General features: G+C 53.6%; 1 protein-coding gene across 4 annotated transcripts in view; it reads right to left on the bottom strand.

Moving 5' to 3' along the window:
• Positions 1-23,583, bottom strand: part of PLCG1 (phospholipase C gamma 1) — a 50,566-nt gene that overhangs the window by 7,092 nt on the left and 19,891 nt on the right. For 2 of the 4 annotated variants that reach the window (XM_030008551.2, XM_030008548.2), the window contains exons 2-24: positions 19,710-19,862; positions 18,477-18,570; positions 17,872-17,919; positions 12,820-12,904; positions 11,882-11,965; positions 11,517-11,539; positions 10,254-10,326; positions 9,144-9,245; positions 8,260-8,378; positions 7,347-7,432; positions 6,894-7,014; positions 6,277-6,445; positions 5,704-5,826; positions 4,664-4,765; positions 4,244-4,431; positions 3,742-3,942; positions 3,158-3,277; positions 2,663-2,843; positions 2,241-2,318; positions 1,677-1,780; positions 1,332-1,428; positions 1,134-1,203; positions 152-309 (exon numbers count right to left, since the gene is read on the bottom strand). In XM_030008551.2, coding sequence (XP_029864411.1) covers positions 152-309; positions 1,134-1,203; positions 1,332-1,428; positions 1,677-1,780; positions 2,241-2,318; positions 2,663-2,843; positions 3,158-3,277; positions 3,742-3,942; positions 4,244-4,431; positions 4,664-4,765; positions 5,704-5,826; positions 6,277-6,445; positions 6,894-7,014; positions 7,347-7,432; positions 8,260-8,378; positions 9,144-9,245; positions 10,254-10,326; positions 11,517-11,539; positions 11,882-11,965; positions 12,820-12,904; positions 17,872-17,919; positions 18,477-18,570; positions 19,710-19,862 — 2,579 coding nt within the window. Of the gene's footprint in view, positions 1-151; positions 310-1,133; positions 1,207-1,331; positions 1,429-1,676; positions 1,781-2,240; positions 2,319-2,662; positions 2,844-3,157; positions 3,278-3,741; positions 3,943-4,243; positions 4,432-4,663; positions 4,766-5,703; positions 5,827-6,276; positions 6,446-6,893; positions 7,015-7,346; positions 7,433-8,259; positions 8,379-9,143; positions 9,246-10,253; positions 10,327-11,516; positions 11,540-11,881; positions 11,966-12,819; positions 12,905-17,871; positions 17,920-18,476; positions 18,571-19,709; positions 19,863-23,583 lie in introns of all 4 variants that reach the window. The other 2 variants (XM_030008549.2, XM_030008547.2) reach the window with 1 other exon arrangement.

The raw sequence follows: 23,583 nt of genomic DNA on the forward strand, positions 1-23,583 counted from the left end.
CTGGTTTTATCATCTTTGTGACTGCTCCGCCAGCTGTCGCAGGCTGCCATCTCACCACCCCCCCCACCAACCTCCACCTGCTCCTCAGCTCCTGGAAAATCCAGGACTTGGCAAGGAGGTGCCTCCCCTGCCAAGGGCTCTCCAGACTCACCCGTGCATCAGCCGTCTGGGCTGCCTCCCGAATCTTCTTCACCCAGTCCAGCAAGTCCTCATGCGTATCGGCTGCCACATCAAGGGACAAGCGTGACACTGAGGCCATGCTAATGGAGAAGACGAAGAGGCGGTTGTTCTTCCCCTCGGGGCGGATGGCTGTGTGGGGAGAGGGAGCAGAGGGCAAGGTCACAAGCAGACGCTGAACCAAGTCCTTCACACCACAGAGGGAGGAAAGGAGAGGACAGATACTGAGGGAGTCTCATGGCTGCCCCGGGACTCTTCAGCTAAGAGGAGATGCTCCCACTTCTGGCCATTGCAGGCAGCAGAAGGAGCCCATGAAGCGACAGGTGAGGATGCAGAGTGTATCCTGCGAGGCCTGAGTAGCCTCATGGGGCCTTTGTAATGCCCTCTTCCTCCCACTCCTGCATCTTCTTCTCTCTGTGCCCTGAAGTGCCCGGGGGGGAACAGCCACCAGCAGCACAGTGTCCTCTGGGGAGCACAGGGATGGCAGAGAGCTGCAGACTGGACCCAGTTCAGCCAGCGCCCAGGAGCCCCAGAACCTGTGGCAGCCTGGCAGGGAGGCTGGACAACACGTATGCAAGGCAGGACAAATCCTTACAGAAAAGAAGGAGCCTACAAAATCGGTCTGAGCTCCCTTGCCCGTGGGGCGGCTGCCCTCTGAGAGCAGGTTCAAGGCATGATGGAGCGGCTCCCCGGCATGACCCCGGGTACTCCTCGGCTGTACTCAGGCTGCAGGGACGTGCCTGAGCCCCAAACCCGAGGCATCCTCTGTGCCGGGAGCGGCAGCGGAGCACGTCACCACACGGCAAGCACACACCATAGACTGGTGTTCACTTGCAGCAGGCACAGGGGTGCCTCGAGACAGACAGAGACCCAAGCCCTTTGGCCCAGAAGACCTGCAAACATCACGCGACAGGGCTGTAATACCCCCCAGTCCTCCATCCCTCCCTGGCACTCACCGATCTGGCAGGAGGGCACGTCCAGGACACCTCCGAGCAGGTCTCCCAGGGGGCTGTTCTCATCCAGCTGCTGCTGGGAATGAAGCACAGGCAGGATGGCGTTGAGCACGGCGCTGGGCAGTGCGGCCGAGCACGGAGGGCTGCGCACACGCACCCCTCCCCACCAGCCCTGCTTTCTCCGCTCAAGCACAAGCTCACCTCCCGCTCTGGCTCCAGGCTGCTGGGACCAGTAATTTCCTCTACGTAGTTGGAAGGGAACCACAGCTGCTTCTTGCCGCCATAATCTCCTCTCCACCTGGAAGAGAGGGAAGGGACAGCGTCAGGACCCACCACGGGATCCCAGAGCATCCTGACAGGGGGTCACAGGGGACAGGCAGCTCCTCCATCATCTGCTTTTAGGTCTCACGAGGCTTTGGGGGCTGTGCAACTTGTGGGCAATCCCCAAACAGACCGAACCCTAGAGGGGACACACCTTTGTATGAATGGTGACACCAAGGTTTGACTGTGTCCCCAAGGGAAAAAGGAGGCTCAGGACCAACTCACCAGCCTCCTTCCTGTTTCTCCACATTCTGGATGATGGCATTTTTGGTGAAGGTGAGCTCGTCCTCCCGCTGCGCCTTGTAGTCGAACAGGGCTTTGACTGCGCACTGCAATGAGGAGAGGTCCCATGAGGCCGGGCAGCAGATGGTCACACAGACAACAAGCCCATGGGATGAGAGGTCACCTCCCACTGCAGACATGTTTGCTGGGGGGCTGTGAGGCACGTCGTGTGCAGACAGCATCCAACCCTGCTAAAGAGGCTGCCAGACCCTAGTGACCCTTGCAGAACAAATCAAGGCCCCCATTTATGCCAAACCAGAGGTCACAAGTCTGGTATGGCCCCGCACAGGCACTTTCCTTTGGGCCAGAGCCACTGATGGGTTTAGTTTGGAGAGTTCAGAACAAGAGGCAGCCCAGCCTTGGAACCTGCAGGCTCAGCCTGGAGTGTGTCTCCCTGCATGGTCTAGAAATGAGTGTGCATACTAATATAGCTCTTGGAAAATAAAGAGACACTTGCTAAACCGTCAGGCCCTGCAGGTTGTTTCAAGCCAAGCAGTGAGAGCGTACCTTGAAGGTGGGCATGGGGTTGGCTTCCACGTAGAACCCCGGGTGGCGTCCCTCATAAAGGGCTCCATAGTCCGGCTCCTGTGGAAGCAAAGGGCCAGTGGTGACAACTGTGGCTTTGCAGGCAACAGGTCCCCTACCTTGGAGGGGGTAGGGAGAACACCCCAGGGAAGGCACAAGACCAAAGATGATGCTGCACACAGCAAACAGATGCCCAAGCCCACACTCCCTACTGACCAGGGTCAGAGGGGCAGCAATAAATCTCACTCAAGCCAATAAGCATTTCCAACAGGACATGAAGCCCCAAGAGATGTGGACTGCAAAACACAGAGATGGCTCACACAACACGACTTCAAGGCACGAGCTCAAAACAGACCTATCCATCATCCTTTGGCTTAGCCCTTCCAACGGCCACCCACACTCACCGCTGTCCCTATCTTCTCCAGCGTCTCCTCGTTGATGGGGTACCTCAGCTTCATCTTGCGGTACAGTGGGTGCTTTTCATAGTAGCTGATCAAATCCACCAGGCTCTCAAACTCGGAGTTGCCAAGCAGCACAGTCTGGCCCTCCTGCTGCACTCGGCAGTGTTTGATCTTCCCTTCCGCCCTGGCAGGTGGAAAGACAGAGAGAAGCTGCTTGGCACCTGGCAAGAGAGGGTCTCTGCCAAAATAAAGACACCCAAGCAAAAGGTGCTCCCGGGCTGGCTGCCAAGCACAGCCATCTCCCATCATGAGATGGGAGGAGGAGCAGGGTCCTAAAGGCTCTCAAGGGGCTGTAAGGTTTATCCAGGGCCATCCAGGAGTGAGAAGAGCTCTGGGAGGGCTCACGTCAGGGCTCATGTCCCCTCTCCCGCTCTTTCACACACTGCAGCATCCCAGCTCCACCTCCCATGCCCACCACCCTTCTTCCCGGGGACACACCTGAAGGAGATGGCGTAGGAGCTGGGCTCACTCCTCTTGCGCACCAGGAAGGCTCCATCGCGTGGCACTCTCATCAGCATGTGCTCAGCTTGGGCCCGGGTGAGGTTGGCGTGGTACCACCTTTCAGGAAAGACACGTCACTGTGCACGGGTCTCTGTGCATCCAGCTCATCCCACACTTCTGCCATACCACACGGTTTCCCCTCCAGCCCACAAAAGGCTGCCTGAATCCTCAAAAGGAGGACAGGGAACAGAGATCATCATATATGTAACACTGCAACAGGGCTGTCTTCTTTCTATGGTACAGGCAGCAACACAGCCATTTGGTGACATGCAGCATAGGCGAGGGCATCCCAACCAAGCCCAGTACCTCCTTTCTTTGCACTGAGCTTCCACGACAACCAGCTCCATCAACAACGAAGCTGGCCAGCATGGCTGCTGTGACACAGATAGCCCCACGGGGAGCAAGTGGGGACCAGAGAGCTCCAGCAGGGAAGGAATGACTGCGGAGAGATCTGGGAGGGTTTCCCACGGGGTCCCAGCTGCCCAGCGGACACAGCCCACCCTCCCCAAACATGCACTCACTCTTTGCTCTCATGGGCATTGGTCTGCGGCACTGGCTCCGTCAGCCTCATCTCAAACTCGTTGCACCTCAGCGGCACCTCCTGGTAATGGGTGATGAGGTCGTAGAGGCTGTCGAACACCAGGTTGTCCGTCAGGAAGAACTTGGGGCTGCCGGCGTCCTGCCGCGAGTGGATCCGGCAGTGCTGCACCTTCCCGTTGCGCCTGCAGAAGAGGGAGGTGGTAAACCAGGGTCATCTGTGGAGATTCTGCACCTGCCTCAGGCACAGCTCCAGCCTGGACATGGTATTCCTGCCCCGCAGATAGACCCATCATGCAAGGGTCCCTAGGGACCTGACCCTTCTGCACTGGCACAGTGAGCTGATGTGATACTGGGGCACAGAAAAAGGGAAGAAACCTGCTCGCAGACCACTGGGGAATGGGACCCCACCACTGAAGAAGGTGTCAGGATGAAGACTACCCCAGGAGCAACCCCGAGCAGCGGGCTGGCGCCTGTGGCCCTCACCAGAAGGAGAGGGTGTAGTCTCCAACAAAGGTCTCGCTCTCTCTGACGAGGAAGGAGCCGTCGGGAGCCCCCGTCTCGATGCAGTACTCTGTCAGAAGCCGCTCTGCGATGTGCCGCCCGTCGCGTCCCGCTCCCAGCTTGCCGTGAAACCACTTCTCCGTGGAGTGGAGCTCGGTGCTGTTGCTCACCTGGCAGGGGGAAAAGCCACCGTCTTGCGTTACTGAGGGCAGCTCGTGGTGCCGGAGTCTGCTCTGCCCAGGGGTCTTCCAACCAGGACGAGGGAGCTTCTGAAGCAGCTCCCACCCTTTCCACCACAGGATCTCCCCCTGAAGTCAGCTGGCAGTGGAGATGCTCAGCCCCTTGGGCAGTCAAGTCCTTTCTCTAGGGGAACAACTCATTGTCACACAAGGCAGCCCTCACCTCCTTTTGCTCTTCCTCATCCTCGTTTCCTTGATCACTGGTTGTCTCCCCAGAGTAATAGATCTTGCTGCTGGTCAGGACAAAGTAATGTGGGTTCCACTCCTGCAAGGAAACAAACTCTGGGCAAAGAGACCCCTGAGGAAGCACCAAGCTGGCCCACCACCCGTCCCTGGGATCATCTCTTCCTGATCAGCACAAGCAGTGAGGGGCTACCAGGTTTGTGAAGGATAGTCACCAGCAATACTGATTTCAGTGGAGTCGCTGGAGCTTCCAAGACATCCCCCAGATCCGAAGCGTGGATTTATAGCAAAAAACCAGCATGTGATAGGTCTTATATACAAAGTGACTGCAGATCACACTGCAAACACCCCAGCACGTATTAAAAGGAGATGACCGAATGAAGAGCAAATCAATGCAAAAAGAAAACACTCTGCATGGATTCAGCACAGGGGCTATCAGAGATGAGGATATCAGAGATGGTTATGCGACATTACCATTGCACTTTCCTATCTTCCAAAAACCTGCTTCGTTCGCGTGTGACTGCCTGACAGATCCTCAGCAAAGCAGCGCAGCTGAAGAAGTGGACTGTGTACAAGTAAATGCACACAGTAAAATGAATGCTCAGAGCTTTACAAAGCAGAATGCTCGTTTAGGTGTGTTAAGCGTGTAGGCACTTGGTAGGAGGCAGGCGGGTCTAGAAATGCAGGCCATCACTAGAACTTACTGCAGCAACAGATAACAGGCTATACGGATTACACAAGAGCAGCTGCAGTGCATCACCCCAGAGCTCCCTCTAGCTCAGCCTTCTGCCTCTAACAAGGGCCAACAGGAGATGCCTAGGGAAAAGCACAGGAGAGAGCCAGCATAAAAACTCCCCCAGCCTTCAGAGACTCCTGAGAAACAGGATAGGCCAACGGCCTCTTAGATCGTTTGCACCACAGCCCTTCCTTCCAGCACCACGCAGTGCCTTATGGAGCTACCATTTCATTTATGGAGCCCACAAAGTGGGGCCAGGGTGACAGCGGCAGAGAGAGACGTACGTGATTAATGGGGTCTTCCAGGTAGAGGATCCCATTCTTGATGGAGTTGCTGATGTCATTCTCTGAATACATTACGGACGTGGGTAACTCCTCATAAGCACTGCCCTCTGCCAGCTTCTTGTGCTGTGGGATGAGAGAGTAGGTCAGGCACCTTGAAGGGAGCAGACACCCAAAAAGCAGCATGGATTTCCTGGTGAACAACCCTAAAACTCCAGGTCTGCTGCAGTGGGTTCCTCAGGACCAAAAGGGCCAAGGTAAGACCCACACCACAGAGATTATCAAATGGCACTACAGTCCCACTCTTTCTTCTCAGAGGTGATTTCTGCAGCAGAAATACCAACATCCCCCAAGCTCCCAGGAAAGGCAGCACCCAGCTGCTGAGCTCATTTCCCAGCAGCTCCTCTGAAGGAAGAGAGCTCTTTGTCTCCAGGTGGTTTTAGCATCATGTCTCCACTTCCACCCCAGGCACTGTCAAGCCCTTGCAGAGGCAAGCAGCTCCCCTTGGTCCCACACCCTCACCCCATGTGCCCCCATTCTCTCCACTTAGGAGCCTTGCTGGGGAAGGGAGTTCACCTTGATGAGAATCTTCCTCTTGAGCTGGTTTGGAGAGGGAAGGCCGTCAGCAGAAATATCTACTGGTTTGGTCAACAGCATGTCCCCAAAGACCTTCTTGAAATTCTGAGCCATGTTCCTCTGCTGAGCAATGCTGCAGTGGTCCTCAATGGACAGAATGACGGGGAAACTGGGAGCAGGAAAAGAGCCGTCAGTACCAGTACCAGCACGGTGCCTAGATGGAACCAAGGCCTTCTGAGCTTCACTTCAAGACTTGGCCTCTGTGCCCTCAAAGAGCAGTTTGCATCAATAGCGATCTGTGCTGTCTTGAGCATTCAATGTAACCACCCTACAGCAAGGTGTCCCCACCGCTGCTGGCAATGCATAGAGTGGAGAAGGACTGGCAAACTATTGGAGTTTACCCAAAGCCTTCCCTCCCACAACTTCTTTCTGGGACAAATCTCCCTTTGGCTGAGACACACAACGACATGATTTCTTCCCACCGAATCCCAGGCACATGGTCTTTTGCCGGATCTCTGGATAAAGGTGGGCTTCACTTTGCTACAGGCTTGGCTCTACCCTCTGTTTGCCTTCCTGGCAGCTCTGCTAGCTGAAGTCCAGGTCCCTGCTGTACTCACTCAGAGGTGACAAAGGCATGCTCCTTGATAGTGACCAAGACATCAGAGAACTTGATCTTGGTGGTTAAGGTGTGTCCATGGTAGATGACCGGCATGCCATCGGGACCGTCCCAGCAATCCACTGAAAGAGACCCACAGGGTAAACTTAGCTCAAAGGCTGGAATACAGGCAGGACACAGACATGAGATGGACTGAACTAAGTGCTGCTGGGAACCACGTTGGATGCTAATAAAGGAGCAAGGTGCAAGTCCAGATCTTTCTAGGGGACCAAAAGCTCGGGCACATACCACCCAGTCCCACAGAGCAAATGACCTCAAGCCCTTTCAGCACATCATGGTGACAACGCTGCCACTAGCACGTCAACCTTCAGCCCTGCTTTCCACGCAAAGCCTTCCCCGACCACCGCAAGCTATTGCGATGACACAGACAGATGTGCCGGCTCCGGGTACTCACATTCAATACAGCGGCATCCCATGCGCAAGCAGCGGGCGTACGCCTCCAGCGAGGACTCGCTTGAGAACTGATCCCCTGTCAGGTACCTTTCAGTGAGAGAAGACATCAGCAAAGCAACACGCTCACCGCGGGCATGGATGTCTGCTGGGACATCGCAGACCTGCCCCTGTGATGTAAGGAACGGCGAAAGCGACGTTCCTCCAGACCTGCCATCTTCCCCAGGTGAGGGATTCAGCTCTGCCCCTACTGCAAGGGGCTGCAACCTCTGCTACTCTGAGGTCCAGCCTTGCTGCTGGTTCTTGAGATAAGCCTCAAAGAGCGGTATCAGCATTGGTGCCACAAAGAGCCCCCTGCACCTGCCAGAAGCAGCCCAAGAGCGGAGTTAGACCAGCTCTTGCAGGCAGACAGGAGCTCGCTGCTTGCCCTCCAGGCTGCTCAGCTGGCTTACGCTCTCGGTCCTTTAAAATTGGGCTAAAGTGCTGCCACTGCATCTCATGAACGGGGAGCACAGACAGAGTCTGTCTGCAAAGAAAGCAGTTCCTGCGAGATTCTTCCAGCAGCAGAGAAGGAAAATGGCCAATTTCAGCCTGCCAGGTTTTTATCACATCTGTGCTTAGAGACTGTGGAAGATGACATTGCTAATGGTAAGAAATCGCCAGACTGACAGCCCAGGACCTGAAAGCATAGTCTGTGTGGATGTGTGTTGCTGATGTCTGAGCAAAACATTGATGGTTAAATGATGGAGGGAGGATTGGGGCACCAAGAGGAAGGTCTGTAATGTACTGATCCCTGTTTGGAAAAGTCTACTTGACCCATCACTGGGATCAGGCAAAATCAGGAGAATCCCAGCCTGGCACAGGGGAAGAGGATGCTGGGAGTGGACGAGTGGAGAGAGCCATCCCCTAGTCCTTACGTGTTGTGTGAGGAGGAGATCCAGTAATGGGAGAGGGGATTGTTCATATTCTCCAGACACACCATGTCCAGTTGCGAGTTCCAGATGCTGTTCTCTTTGGAAAACAGGAAGGTGAGAAACTGCTCAGGAAGAAACAGAAGCGTGTTAATGATGCGGAGGAGCCGGGTGCTGTGGTTTAGCTTCACACACACCTCACCCTCCATGTCAGCAGCTACCAAGCAGGTAGCTATTTTCTAAGCACAGCACAGACTGACCAGAGGCAACGAAGACAGCACACAGATACCTGACCCAGCGTGCTTGAGTAACCACAGCTTAGGTATTGCCACCTATCCTCTGAGCTGTGCCAGATATCTGTGTACAAATCCTTCGACCTAGCTGGAGACAAATGAATTGCTCTGCATTTTATTTTGCAGCTCACATGGCAGGCAATAGCTCACTAAAGCCATGTGAGTCAAGGGACCTTGTGTGGGAGTTGGTCCAGAGTGCCAGTGACATGGTCATCTCCAGTTGTTTTTATTCTTTTGTTTTCAGCTCTTCTTGCTTTGAAAAGATCCTTACATGCCCCAGAGGGGCATTAAGCCACATGCAGCCCCTTTCCTCCTCTAAATGAACTGCCTGATGAGCACTCCCAGCTGCAACCATTCAGCACAAGAAGAGAGCCCAGAAGTCACTCCCTTCGCCAACCAGCTCTTGTGCAACATGGTGACCCACCACGTTCATCTGATACAGCAATGCAGCTTACAGGAGCTGTGATCCTTTAAGCACCGCCACCCCGCAGTGAAGACACAGACAGTAGAGCTGTCACACCGCAGCACACATCGCACTGGGGATGTCACACCCTACTCCACCCCACTCCACACACGCTACTGTTCGAAGTGTCTTACTTCATCCAGGGAGAAATAAGGCTCATCAATCTCCCTCAAAGGGTCTCTCAGAAAGTTGAACATGAATTCCTGTACCTGAAGGGTATCTGCAGCCCAGAGCTCCTGCAAACCCCAAGAGAGACATAAGAAAGAAACCATTTCAGAAAGTATTATTCAAAACCACATGCAGCTCATCCAACTAGAAGCTTTAACCATTAAGGAGGCAGTTTTCAATGCAAGACCATCTCTGCCAGGAATTCAACTGTCAGCACAAATGCCAGATAGCACGCAACTGCAGAAATCTGCCCTGTTTCTAAGTGGTCTTCATTTTCTCGATGCCATGCATTTTTCTCTCCGATAGCTCCTTTGCACACATCTGCCATCCCTCCTCCTCTGGCAGCAGAAGCCAACTCAGCTTCCTTTTGCTTCTGTCTCTGCCTGGGTGTCTTTCATTAGGCCATCAAACAGCTGCGTCTCTTTGCTGGTTAACTCTCCGCTTGCTGCAGACCACGGGCAGGGAGGTGGTGGTGGGAGACGGGGAGGACGGTGCAAAGCAGGAGCCCCCACGCTCTTGTGTGAGGCATGGCAGTGCTTTTGCGAGCCACCCTGTCCTCTTGGGGAAGGAGACCGGCAATGAGATGGGAGCCCAGCAAGAGTCGAAATAAAGGGTCTGCACAGCACACAAATGCGCTGCTTGTGCTCGCTTGCGTCTGAGCGCGCATGCTGTGCTTGCTGAATGACCTAAGATCGCTTTTAAATGGAAAGGTCAGCAGTCAAATCGATCGGCTGCTCCTCAGGAGCTGCTGAGACTTCCTGAGCAGACAACATGGACCAGGGTGCTTCAGCTGCTGCAAACCTTCACTAACCAGCTGAGGTCACAGGGACCAGGTAAATCTCCACTGACCAGTTCCTCCCCTCCTGGGACCTCCGGCCAGGTTTACCCTCACCAGTGCTCCCCCTGCATCACCTCCTGCTCCAGGAAGGGTGTGCTCAGGTTGTGGCTGTGCCAGGCAGAACACCCCATGACCAAATCATCCCAGCTCAATGGCAAGGCTACCCTTGGAGTATCGGACCCCTGCCAATACTGGTGCCTGCCCTCTTGTCCCTCCCCTGGGCCTGTGTTGAGCTCACCCTCTGGTACTCCAGCAAGAACTTCTGCAACTCCAGCAGTGACACCCTGAAGTGCTCGGACCTTTCTCCACCCCTGAGAGCAGAGAGAGAGAAGCTTCAGTCACTCATGGAGCACAGCACGACCAGCTGCTGCTGCCATGACGTCAGACTCCATCCACAACCGTGACGGTGCATGCAAGCAACACGTGCCCTGAGCAAGCAGCGCTGGAAGGGCAGAACGGGATGTGCAGAGAGAGACGAGGAGGGCACGATGGCAAACACACAGCAGCTGAAATTATATGTCCACATCTCAGAGCCAGGGACTGCTCCAGGAACAGTCCAGGAGTCACACTGCCAAGGGTACGACAACGTGAAACTTCAGTGAAGGGCAGCAAAAATCATGAGGGACTGATTTGTACAAAAAATAGAGGGGCTGGCTTGCACAAGAGTGAAAGGAACTATATGGGCACGGGGCAGTCAAGTGGTGATTGTAGACAGGACAGAGCTACAGGCATCCAGAGGACATGGACTCAAGGCAGCAGGGCAGGGAAGGAAGGAAGGAACTGTCTGTAGCCGGTTAACTCAAAATACTGTCCATGGAGGTAGCAAGCCTCAATGGACAGCCAAGGGCAATGCTGGGGACTGACAGCAAAAAAAAAACAGAAACAGACTGGGCAGTGCTGGCTGCACTGGGCAGAGGGATGAACCAGATGGTCTGCTGAGGTCCCTCCCAACTCTCTTTTCTATGGTTATAGGAAAAAAAGAGAGGAAACCATGGGGAATTACCTGGAAAAGTTAACAAGTCTTTCACTCTTCAGCTTTCGTGTCTAAATTCAAGCTATTTTTACCATGGCCGAGATGCGCACAGGGCAGGGAAGGGCAATGGCACCACAGGCACTGCCGGGAGAGGAGTCAGAGGGGAGTGCACTGCGCACAGCCTGCACAGTCCTTGGCATTGTGGCCAACCAGCACCAGCCACAAGGATAACCTTTGGGAGATGGCTCAAGGTCTGATTATTTCACATTAAAACCAGTCAGTTGGTTTGAGGTGGCTGACCTGAGTTGGATCTCAGTGGGATGTCTGGGAGGAAGAGAGCCCTTACTGACCGGAGCTGAAGTGTCTACAGCAAAGATGCTTATTCAGAGTGCAAAAATGCAAGCAGCACGGTGGCGTGCAACAGGTATGCAGCATTCCTCCTTCCTGACACTCTGCTGCAGGCACCAAAGCACATTATGGAGCAAAAGAAAACAGCCCTTTCCCCAGCAAATATAGAGAATTATCCACCTTTCTAGGAACGGGACATCCATCTGCAAAAGAAGAAGCATAAGCATTAGGTTTGCGCTCAATCTCACCAACTTATGTGAAAGCACAAATTGATTGAGAAGGTAATGGGGACAGCAAACCAGCAGCTCGGCTTTCCTACAGCCATTGCTCATCCACCGCCTCCCCCGTCCCCAGCAGCCCAAGCAGCCCCATGCTAACCAGCCTAAAGCAATAACTTCTTTACTCCCTGTCATGCCTGGCCCACAGGCAGGAGACAAGAGCTATTAGCTGAGGGCAGCAGGGTTAAAAAGGCAATTAAGAGAGAATGCCCAGTAACAAATATGGTCTCTCCCTCCCCTTACCGTGCTGGAGAATTCAGCTCTTACCATTTTCTGTGCGCTGAACATCAGGCTGCGGTAGAGCTGTGCAAACTGCCCATACGTGATATCCCCGTTCCTCTGCTCCACGTCCTGTGGCAAAACCCCCCCCCAGAGGTTTTACAGGGGCCACAGGCAACTCTGCACAGCCTGACAAGTGTCTCCTCCCACCAGGATTCCCAGGGGAAAAGGAGGAGGAAAAGGCCAAAGCCTGGCCAGACTTTGCCCCCTACCTTTGCCTATCTCTGCTGGGGTCAGTGGGACCCCATAGTGCCCAGGACACAGGAACATCCTAAACCGAGTTATGCGATTCCCCAAGCTCACCCACATAAAGGCATCACATAGCTGATTAAAAAGCGTTATCGTTTACTTGAATAGTTACAAAACGATCATTTTAATTTTTGTTTGCAGAGAGCATCTGAAGGGTCTGGAAACTGCAAGACCCAAAGCGTGTGCTCTCCTTTGGATACACTGCTCTTTGGCCTCAGAGTTCAGTGCTGGTGGAAATGGCTGGTCATCACGAGATGACCCTTTGTTCCTGGGTCTGCAGTGATGCTGGCAGGGCTGGCCATCTGTCACCCGGTGGCAGTGGGATGCAGGACCTGGGATGCAGGACCAGCTGCCCTCGCTGCCTGTCTTTCTGCACTCTACCCCACTGGGGCAAAGCCCACGACCAGAGCCAGGAGCAATGTGGGGAGCGGGGGAGGCAGGGTGGGGCGAAGAGAGGGTGCTGGCCACAAACGGGCCAAGGTGCGGCACCCAGTGGGAGCTGGCACCTCTTCAGTCGCCACCGTGGGTGGGGGCCCTCCCGGGAAAGGCTGGGAGCCTCTGCAATATGCAAACGCACCGTGGGAGATTAACCACCACCAGGTCTTTCTCAAAGGTAGGCAACAGGCTGCTGAGGGTCCCCAGCACGAACGAGGAGAGCAGAGGGGTCACACGCTCACCGTGAGTCTCTCCCGCAGGAACCTCATGTTGGGGACCCGGTAGTTGACCTGAGACAGCATGTTCTTCAGATCCTTGGCAGAGATCCTGGCTCGGCAAGGGAAAGAGGGAAAACACGTTCAGAAGGTCTGCGATGGAGGGGTCTCACCCTAGGACCGGGACACCACATGCACAGAGCAGCCTTGCCCAAAGGGGCATCAGCTGTGACACACAAGGATGGATGCACATCCCCAGAAGGACACCGGGGTTGGGACCAAAGGCAGAAGAGAAGAACGTTTTCCACCCCAGTGAACCCTGCACCTACGCTGCACGTGGGCAGCAGAGAGAGGTGCTTACATCCCAGGGGGAACTGTAAACACTGTTTCTGCAAGCTCCCAACACTGCAGGGAGAGTCCCAGCACCCTCAGCCCACTCGAGCCGATGCCGCAATGGGCACACAGTACCTACTGCTTTACTGGAACGACCAGGAAGAAGCATTTTTCAAGTTTCTGTGCCCCAACATGGATGCTGGGTGACTAAATCCCTTCCAAAACCCACTCCCTGGCCTACAGAAGGAGCTGGAGGAGGGCAGACTTTGCAAGTGGTTTGGACCCAGCTAATTTTATCCTAAAGAGAGGAAAAAAGCCATTTTCAGTGTCTAGCCACAGGCACAGCACTGCCACGTCGTGCCCAGATGCGCTCCCCCAGCCATTGCCACACACACCGCTGGCATGGGGCAGCCAGCGTGTCTGTCCTCCTTCCCGAGGCCCTTTGCACCAAACGTGCCTGTTCCCGGACCGGGGAGGGCTCCGGTGCCAACCCTGAGCAGGATCCCACACCCAGGCGGGCAGAGGCAGGCAGCAAGGAGCCCTGGGCTGCCCCTGCCTGCACCAGTGTTGCTCCCCCATGGGGCAACATCCCTGCAGCAAGGAAAAACGTGGCTGTCTCCCATCTGCAGGATTTAAGAAGCCGAGAGGTCTGCGTGCAATCATTTTCTGGCAGCTCCTGCCTTAAAAACAAGTTCTCTGAGTCCGCCCCAGCAATCACAGATGCTGCTTTTGCCCCCCACTGAGCAAGTGGGAGCCCAGGACCCTACAGGATGCTCCCCCATCCCACAAAGCATAGGGCAGGTCTGACCCTGGAAACACTTATGGCTTTGGGGTGCAAACATAAATACGCCAGGGAAAAAGTCCTATGCAGGGGTCACGCTGTCATCTGCAGCGATGCGGAGGGGCAGCGTGAACCGCATCTCTTCTACGCTGTCCCCTGGAAATGGGGTGATCTCAGACGACACAGAAAGGAGGAGGGATGAAGGGAGCCCCAAGGAGAGGGAGAAACCGGCTGGAGTCAGGCGCTGCAGAGACAAGGGCCACCGCAGCCAGTGGGACACAGAGAGCCCTTGTTTCTGGGCTCAGAGCCATGGGGGACCGGGACGCACGCACGGCCAGAGCAGGACCTGGCCCAGCTCCCGTGCCGTGCCCAAGGCCAGCACCCGGCCGGCCGAGGTCCGTGCAGGCAGCGTCCTGCCACTGGCTGGCAAGACAGGAAAAAAAAAAAAAAAGCTGGCAAATAGCACCAGCCTCCCTTTCCCTCCTGGCTGTATGAGCTACAGAGCCAGAGACGGTCTCAGCACGAGCAGCAGCTTTGGTATCTCCCCCCTGCACCGCCACCTCCCCCAGCAGCAGAAGTTACCCCGGGGGCTCAGTGTGAGTGTTTTGTTGTGGGGAGCCTGCCCTTTCCCTTCTCCAACGCACCCAGTGTCCATGGTCACATGCAGGGTGCTCTGCAACCCCCAGGGCAGGGGGTCCCAGCTACGGGGTCCTGGGTGACAGGAAAATGGGACAACGTCAGGGGAGCGAGCCAGGAGCACAACGGTGGCACGTGAGAGGTGCCCTCACGTGTCAAGGACCACAGCATGCAGCAGCTCTCGTAGGACCCCCAATGGGACACCCACAGTCCCCAGGGCCACCCAGAAGCAATCCCCCTGCCTCCTTGGTGAGAGGCTGAGACTGCAAAAAAATCTCTTGGAAAAAGAGCAGGAGGGGCTGCAGCAGCAGGACCGGCAGTAGGCATCAGGCTCGAGACTCGCTGGAGCCAATGCCCAGCTCCAGTGACGCTGGGCTGTTTCACAGGGAAGTGTTGGACCACGGCAGTGCTCATCGATGTGACAGCACCAGGGGTGGTGAGAGCAAAGCCTGTAAAAGCTGTGACCAGCATTTCCCTCTCTGCTTCAGTAGGAAGATGGGGTATGGAAGGATTTTATTTACTGTGTGTTATTAATAATGTTAAAGTGTTGGAGACCTTGGATAAACAGCTTGGTAGTATTTTGAGACTAGAAAGTAATAGCCAAATAAACAAACTAATTTCTTCTACGGAAGTTTTTTAAGGTTTCATGACAAACAGGCCAAAGGACAGATCCAGCCTTCTCACAGGGGATGAAAATGTTCCCCACCCCAGCCTCCAGTGCTGTAACTCCGCTCCCAGCCATGGGGAGCTCTCCTAGCCAGAGGTGAAACAGTCTCCTCTGCAGCAGTTAGGAAAAAAACCCCAGCATCCTGTTATCCTCCTCTTTCCACCTAACCTCCCTTGGAAAAACAAATACCCAAAGGCCCAGCAGCCAGTGAAAACAGCCAACATCTGCCGGCATGCTGGAAGGTATGCACAGGCACCCAGCCGGGAGAAGGCGGAAAGGAAAGGGCTCCAGCGCAGGAGGCTGGGGTGCGGGGCGAGCGTGGGGTACATGAACGCCAGGAATGATTTCTTCAGCTGCCAAAAACCTGCCCGTTCTGGAAAGGACCAAGGACAGTTTGCAAAAGAAGTGTTTTTAAAAAAACCACAACTCACTGTTCCCTTTTCAAAGCCATTTCCAGGCTGAGAAGCAAAAGCAAAGAGCCCACGGACACCAAAGTTAATGCTGAAACGCCTCATATGGGCAAAGATTTCATCCAAGAGATGTATATGCCCCGTAACTGCTGCCTCTACTTTGCAGAAAACACACAGATGCTTATAAAATGGGGAGACCCCAAATCTTTCCCCATTCCCCCTCTATTGCTATTTTGCTCCTTTTGCTGCCTGGGCTGGAGCAGCAGCTCTTCTAATTAAGAGGCTTGCATTGAAACCTCTCTCCTTGGTTGACAGGTAAGGAATATATTCTATTTTGCTACCTTAATTCTAAATGCTAATAGAAAGGCGATACTGAGAAAAACAACAAGAGAGATGCAACAGGCTGTCTTTCAGCTCTGCTGACCGTGCCTCGGGCAGACGAATCTACACATGCAATCTCTTTTGTTCTGTTGGGATGCCATTTCATGAGTTTTACTATATAAGCAGATGAGAAAAAGGACCAATTTTTTCCATTTCTCCTGCATTCATCCTCCAAAACCCCCACGCAGGCAACCCTGCACCTGCCTCAGTGCTCTCCATTGCTGAATTCAGAAATATTACACCCAGTCACCACTGAAAACCAGTACACTGCGTATAAAAGCCAAGCCTGGGTTTGAAAGGTGTGTGGCATATGCAGAACAGCTGCAACAGATTAAAGGTGCCTCTCCTTCCCTTTCTGCCTCTGCGAGGATTTATCCCTCCTCCGCAAAATCCCCGTGCACCCAACAGTGCTCTTGCCAGGCCACGATATAAATCATTGCAAAGGCAAAAACGTCCAATGCAGCGGGATTTCCCCCACGCAACACACCCCCACTCTGCTCCGAGATGTGGACAGGTTGAATTTAACCCCCGGCTGCCCGACAGCAGGGCCATCTGCCTGTCCTGGCTGTCACAGGGCAGCACGCTGCAGCTGGGAGGGAGGGACTCAGCAGTGGGGACCAAAGCGGCATGAGAGGACCTGTTCGCTTCTCCTAATGAGTACAGAGCGGTGATGTCTGCCTGCCGATCCACAGGACCGACCTGTCTGACCGCAGTCACCCACGGGTCCCCAGCAGCATGCCCCTGGCACTGACTGCCCTGTTTGTGGGGTGAGTTTCTTCGGCAGGAGCTTGCTGCAAGGATGAGAAGGACTCCAGGGCTCAGGGTGAAGCGTGGAAATCAGTAGCAGTGTGAGATCAATGGCATTGGCAGGGACCAAGCAGAGGGTGCTCTGGAGCCCAGAGATCTGCCGGTGCTCTGCAGGGAGCCCTGCCTGGGCACCTGGGCACATAAAGGGGGCAGATGGGGCCCGGGTGCTCCACCACAGCTGGGGAACACGAGCTGATGTGCGAGCGGTGTCTCCAGCACTGCCGCCGCAGGACTGGAGGAATCCCCTTACCCCAGGGGAGCACAGTAACATGGAAATTAATGCTGAAAGGTTAATGGGCTCAGTCAACATCATGGGGGAAAGGCATGTCCCAGGGATGAAAAGAGGCAAATAACAGCACCTCAGGAAGAGGAGACTGGCAGCCGGCGTGGGGCTGGGGAAAGCAGGCAACAGCAGTGGCAGCAGAAAGCAGAGCGTGGTGGAACTCGCCTCCTCAACAGAGAAATGTTCCTTCCCTTATCTCCTCATGACAGGTCATGACCCAATTCCCTTTCCTTATCTTCTCATGATGGGTTCAAGCATGACATTTCATCTGCTAGGACATCACTAAGCATTCAGCCAAGAACCCCACAAGTAGTGGCCCTAACCTAGAAGCCAAGCAGTGGGATGATCCATGGCCTCATGGACTTCCTGAGGACCACCAAACAGGGTGGAGAGTAACAAACACAACCCAGTTCAGCCCTGACAGGGTGGCCACAGCCAATTGTTGGCTCTTTGGTGTCTGCTTCCTTGGATGATAACAGCTGGGGGTAAAGGTGTTTCACGGCTATGGGCTCTCAAGGTGTTACTGGGTCTAAACAGCTGGGAAATAGGTCATGGAAACAAGACAATTTTTTTTTAATGCTTTTTTAATTCAGTGAAAATCAGCCAGGGAAGTACTGGGACTTGGATTAAGGTTCCTTGGAAATGAAAATTAAAAACCTAAAGAACCCAACAAAAAATCCAAAGCAAAGGCTATGGTTTCAAGTCAAAGGTAAACCCTTCCGGCTCAAACCCTTCTGTGAATGTGCACATCTGTACAAGCAAGGGTTTTCTCTCTTCTTACCTGTCTTCCCGGTTACGATCCAGTGAGTAGAATTGCTTCCGGAGCCACCTAAATGGAAAGGCACAAACATGCACACGCTTAGCCCCAGCTCCTCAACAACAAGCCCATTTGGTTTGCTCCTGTCTCTGGAAGATGCTCAATGCCACGCTGCCCACTCTCACAGCCCTCCTTCCCACCAGAGAACTTGGCTCTGCTCCCCTTCCAGAGGCACCCTACCCTATTTTCATGCAGGCAACCTGCCCCCCTTTAAACCTGTCTCTGCCTAAAAGCAAGTCCACAGATAAGACAAAAACCAAAGGTATTCTCTTCTACATGCCTCTACACTGAACTGCTACAGATAATACAGGCCAGGCACACATAAAAACATCTGTTTCGTGGTAAAGCTCCTTTTCCCTGCATGCGTGTGAGATCAAACTCTGGCCCTAGACGATGTAGCACAGCAGGTCAACAGGATGAAGCCTCTCAACTGCAGAGGCAGGAGTGCCAGGTCAGTGTGGCGCAGAGAGGGAATGAGATGTTGTCACTATGCTCACCTTTTTCTGTCAAAAAAGGACAGAAAAGGGAAAAAAAAGAAAACAAGTGCAGGACAAGGACAAGTTCCTCACCTTTCAATCTGCAGGGGAGTGGCAGCCCTTAGAGTGTCTGCCACCAGCCAGTTCAACCCCTTGATCCACATATTGACCTCATCTTCTGAAGTGGCTGTGAAAAGCGCACAGAAGAATTAGGAGGAAGGGACATAGAAGATGATCACCAACCCAAACCTCTTGGGACTATCCCCAGCATCTTATATCCCCTATTCCTTCCTTCAGCCCCCTTCTGATAACAGGTCCCTCCCATGCAGATGCTCTTGCCGGCTCCTCTCCCTGCCGAGCTCCTGCTCCCCTCCCGTGGGATGTCTGTGGCTGGCTGGATCCTTGCCCCTGCATGTCACACTCTCTCCTCCCTTCAGTTTGCAAGAGCTGGGGGGTTATCTTTGTCCCCAAGCAGTAATGCTCTGGCTGGTCTGGGTGACAGGCCAGCACCTGCTTAGGAATGTGTGCCAGCTCCTCCATAACCTCCCTGTCAGCAGCTCCATCTTTTCTGAGGGCAGAAGAGCTGTCTCTGTCCCTGTGTCCCGCAGCATTAGCCAAAAGGCAGATTTGCCATGGATGTTAAGGAGGCAGCATGACTGCCTCCATCAGCACTCATCTACGTGGGTTTTAAACAAGACACAAGACTGTTAACAGAAAAAGATATTGTCCATCAGCTGAACAGCAGCCAGTGATTATGAGCCTGTCCGCCATCTGAACAGGAGGAGACTCAACAGCATAAACCTCTCTTTCAATAGCAAAACATAAGGCTGGGTGCTCCAAGTCCAGCTTAACTCAACAGGCAAGGGGTTGAGGAAAGCTGAGACCTCAGAGGTACCGAGGCTTCATGAGTTTCTGTTTGCCACTGGCAGCATTTTCTCACTCAGAATTGCTAAGCAGAAGCGAGTGAGATTTTACCACTTCATGCATGGGGCTGGTTACCACAATGCAGCTGATGAACGTCAACATGCCAAGCTGAGATAAAACACTTGAAATCAAGCACGCATTTGAACTAGGGGCTTCAGTTCACCCAACTTTTGGGTTTACCAGGCAAATTAACTGACTTAACTAGCAGTTCAATGTGTACCCTTCAGGGAACCGGCATCACCTTCTTCCAAAGACACCTCCTCGATGTGGTGAAAAGAACGTCTGCCCAGAGATATGTTCCAGCTCACTCATGGAAGGATGCATCGGAAGTTTGGGTCCTGTGGTGATGTAGTGCTTGCCCAACCCTGCCCTGGCACAGCCCCGGGGCCACAAGTGCTTTACCTTGCAAGCTGAGGGTCTTCAGCCGGAATTCTGTGCCATAGAGGACAACAAAGCAGTGGGACTGGTCTGGTCGGAAACATGGATCCTCCTGGTACCGGTCAAAGTCACGTGAGTTTTTTCCTGGACGAATCTCTTTGATTTCACGAATATCCACTAAGAGAAAGGGAAAACAAAAGGAGAGTTCAGCTAATAGCTTGAAACTCCCATGAAGATGGAAGACAAGGAAGGGCATGGATAAAGTGGTTTCAGTCATCTGAAGAGCTGGATCACCACCCATTACATGGTGGCAGACCCAGGCATGCCTACGGCACTGGGGTACCAGGCTCTGAACAGCAAACTGTGTTTCCCTGGCTATGCTGGAAAGCAAGGATGTGACGGCTGCCCCGGCCCAGGCAGAGAGCTGCCAGACATCCAAGGACAGTGGGGAGGTGCTGGGGATGGTGTCTTGTAGAAGGGCTCCCTGCATTCAGGCAACAAGTGACCATCACAGCAGCCTCCCAGTCCTCTCCTGCCTCTGCTGATGGCATGGGCTGATGAGGCACCCAGAGTTCTAGCACAGCATCGCCAGTCTGGTCCTCAGCACAGCCACGGGTACCCAGGTCCTCCCTGAGAAGCTGCCCACACTTCTCACCTCTGACAAGCCCTTCAAGAGCCCCAGCTTGCTCCTCAACCTTTCAAAGCAGCACGGAGATCTTACCACTTATCTTGCACATCTCTCCTGCGGCGCGCATGTGGTTGTGCATGCACACAAGCCTGTAAGCACAGCCCCTTCTTACCGGTTCCCTAGGAAGCCTCCCCAGCCACCCCCACCGCCCCTTTTACCTCTGTGTCCCCCAAGAACAGTTGGGTGTCTCACCCACGGCAATCCGCAGGCATGATGAGCAGAGGGCAGCGCTACTGCTACTGCAACCTCCTTTGCCCTTTAGCTTCACACCTCACGCTTTCCTCTTCCTCCACCCAACACACATCTGCAAACTGCACTTTTTTGCTTTTGTCTTTCAGGACAGCAACTTTTTTTTTTTTTTTTTAAAGAAAGCTTTTCTACAGTAGTTAACCCTCTGAGGGCGCAGCCTCCTGCCCAGCTGGATGAAATCCTGCTTGCAGCTACCATGACTTACTAACACCATAGATTTAAGATCCACTCCTCTCCAAATTCAAGTTAGATAGTGAAACTTGAGTTGATTCTTTGTTTAAACAACCTGATGGTGCCCCTGCCTCCCCCCTCCCCACTTTCACCCTAAATTATGTCTGCATTTTCTAGCATCTCCCCCGTTAGGATCCTCCCAGCTCCTCTGAGCAGTACCAGGATGCCCAGGCCAGTCCCTGCCTTCACACACATGCCATCTTCACCAAGAAAACTCTGTCCTTGCCTAGCCAAAGAGGGTTGAAACGTTTATCACCTCTGGGTGGTGTTCAGAAGGCCACAGAAGAAAGCACAGTGCAAGGATCAACCAAGCCCAAACTCTGGAGATCCAGCTGTGGTGAATCTGCCACAGCTCTGGAGCAGATTTGACTGCAGCAACCCCCCCCCAAGCTTCCAGGCAGAATCCGCCTCCCCACCTTACTGCCAAAGACCTTCCAGAGAGAAAACATTAGAAAAAGCATGAAAACAGCCAAATCTCTGGAGATCATTTGAACTGGAGGCACCACCAGGGAGGTCTGGTATCAACAACTTAAACATACGCAAGCTGCTGGTCAGAACTAGAGCTGAGGGAGGTGGGATAACAGCTCAGGGCTCCCACCTCTCACAGTTTTGTACCGTACACATAAAATAAGTCCCATGGACTTTATTTTTTAAAAAATGGCTTCTTTTTGAACCTGTGGCAGTGGCAGAGGGGGTTATTGTCAGGGAGCAAGCCTAGATTGCAGAGGAAAGCTCAGAAAGTTGCATCTCTCACCAGATGGGAGACAGCAGGGTCCCAGGTCATGAAGCTGGTAATTCAGTTGGACAGCGTGTTACGCTGGCCAGGGCTGGGGCTGGCGACTCCAGGGAGCTGTGCTTATGTTTATTATCCACATGCACATCCATAATGTCAACATGCTTCCTCCAGGGAATGGCTGAAGAGGGCAAGATGAACGGGAAGCAACCAAGCCGTGGTCAAATGAAACCCCCAGATGGTGCCCACCAGATGATGGCTAGGGCAGGGCAGGCAGCACCACTATCACATCAGGCTTCTGGGGCACGGGGACAGCATCGTTCTGAGGATATTCCTTAGGTTATAGGACAGGTGTCACACCTCAGCAGCTGTCCCTGGTAGGCCAACCCAAAGGTGACCAAGCGTAAGGCAGCGGTGTGACCACAAGGGACAGCCCAGGGTGGCGAGACCCGACCCAGGCAGGTCCTGGCAGCGGGCAGCAGGGCAAATCCAGGCCTGGGGCTGGTGAGGAGGCAGACCTGACTGGCTACACATGTGGGTGGTGAATCTGATGGTGCAGCTGCAACATCAACCTGGCAGCTTCAGCTGTGGCTCGTGGAGAAGAGGAGCAGCTAACTCCAACCAGCTACCTCGGAGCTGTGCTCCTCTGTAAAGGGCAGCTGTGAGCATGCCAGAGCATTAAACGCCAAGCCAGGAGAAGGACCTGAAGAGATGCTGGTAAGGGAGCATCTTGCAGCCTCCCTCCCCAGAGGAAATTCTGGGAAAAGACTCTCATTGCCATAAACCAAAGAGAAAATAAAAACAGCAACAAGAAAAAAAAAAAAAACAGCACAAAAACCCCCACCAAACGCAAGAATCTTTGGTTCCTGGAAAAACAGTTTCTTAAATGCTCGGGGGAATCAAATAACAACATTTCTGAGTCACGTTTCCAAAGCAGATGATGCTTCTGAGCAATGCGGGACGGAGATTACTGCAAACCTGGCGTGTAATTCTTCCCAATTAAATTCCACTTACGGCACTCACTGTGGATCGACTCACCTTTCATTTCAAATTTACTGCAGTTTAAAACTAGACAGAAATGCGACCTGCTCCTCACCCACAGCAGCAGCTGACAGCAAGCACTGAACTGCATCGCGAGAGATGATGCTCACTTGAAACGAACACCATGGCAAGCCAGACATAGGGCTTAACTTTGGGGGGACTCGTACACCTGACGCGAGGAATGTGGGATCCTCTCTCGGCAGGATGCACCGTGCAGCACCATGGGTGCGCATCTGGAGATGATGGCAGCCCGCTCATGGCCTGACACAGGACATATCCAGACTGACCACTGCAATAACCCTCCAAAGCTCATCAGCTTGGGACAAGAGCACAGACAGACCCAGTTCCCTGGGGCTGCAAAGGGAGGACAGACAAGCTCCCTAAAATAAGCAAGGGTGTGACTTTCTAAGGCATCACCCACCCTTTGGAAATGAGCTGGCTAGAAGTTCAAACGTTAGCACGCCCTGCCGTAACCTGCCCATGTGCTCACATCCTTAGTGACACAGCATGTTATTTTAGCCCTTAAAAACCTGTATCACAGTTAAGGTCTTTGCATCCAGGACATGCACAGCAGGTCTGAAGACTAATCCCGTCTTTGAAGGATGCAGGGCTTAACCAACACAGTGGGGAAAGAACTGGCAGTTGGGTTTTCATAGTAGTTTACCAGGCAATAACTACTGAAGGAAGGTGACAAAATATTAATGGCCTTCCTTCACATCATGCTGCAAGCGTCCCATCTCTACTTTGGGATGCCACAGCGTGCTAACTGTGCCCTGCACTCACCTCTCGCTCCATGGAGAACCGGTGGGTTAGTAAGTAAGTATAAGACAGAGCTATTGTTACAAACTGCATACCTAAAATCCACCACGCAATGGGGAGAGCCCTGGAGCAAGTGAGGTGCTTATCAAAGACAGAAGCACGCAGGGAATTCCTAGGGCGAAGGGCAGCCTCAGTGA

Source organism: Aquila chrysaetos, chromosome 3 (genome assembly GCF_900496995.4).
Source record: "Aquila chrysaetos chrysaetos chromosome 3, bAquChr1.4, whole genome shotgun sequence".
Classification (NCBI taxonomy): domain Eukaryota; kingdom Metazoa; phylum Chordata; class Aves; order Accipitriformes; family Accipitridae; genus Aquila; species Aquila chrysaetos.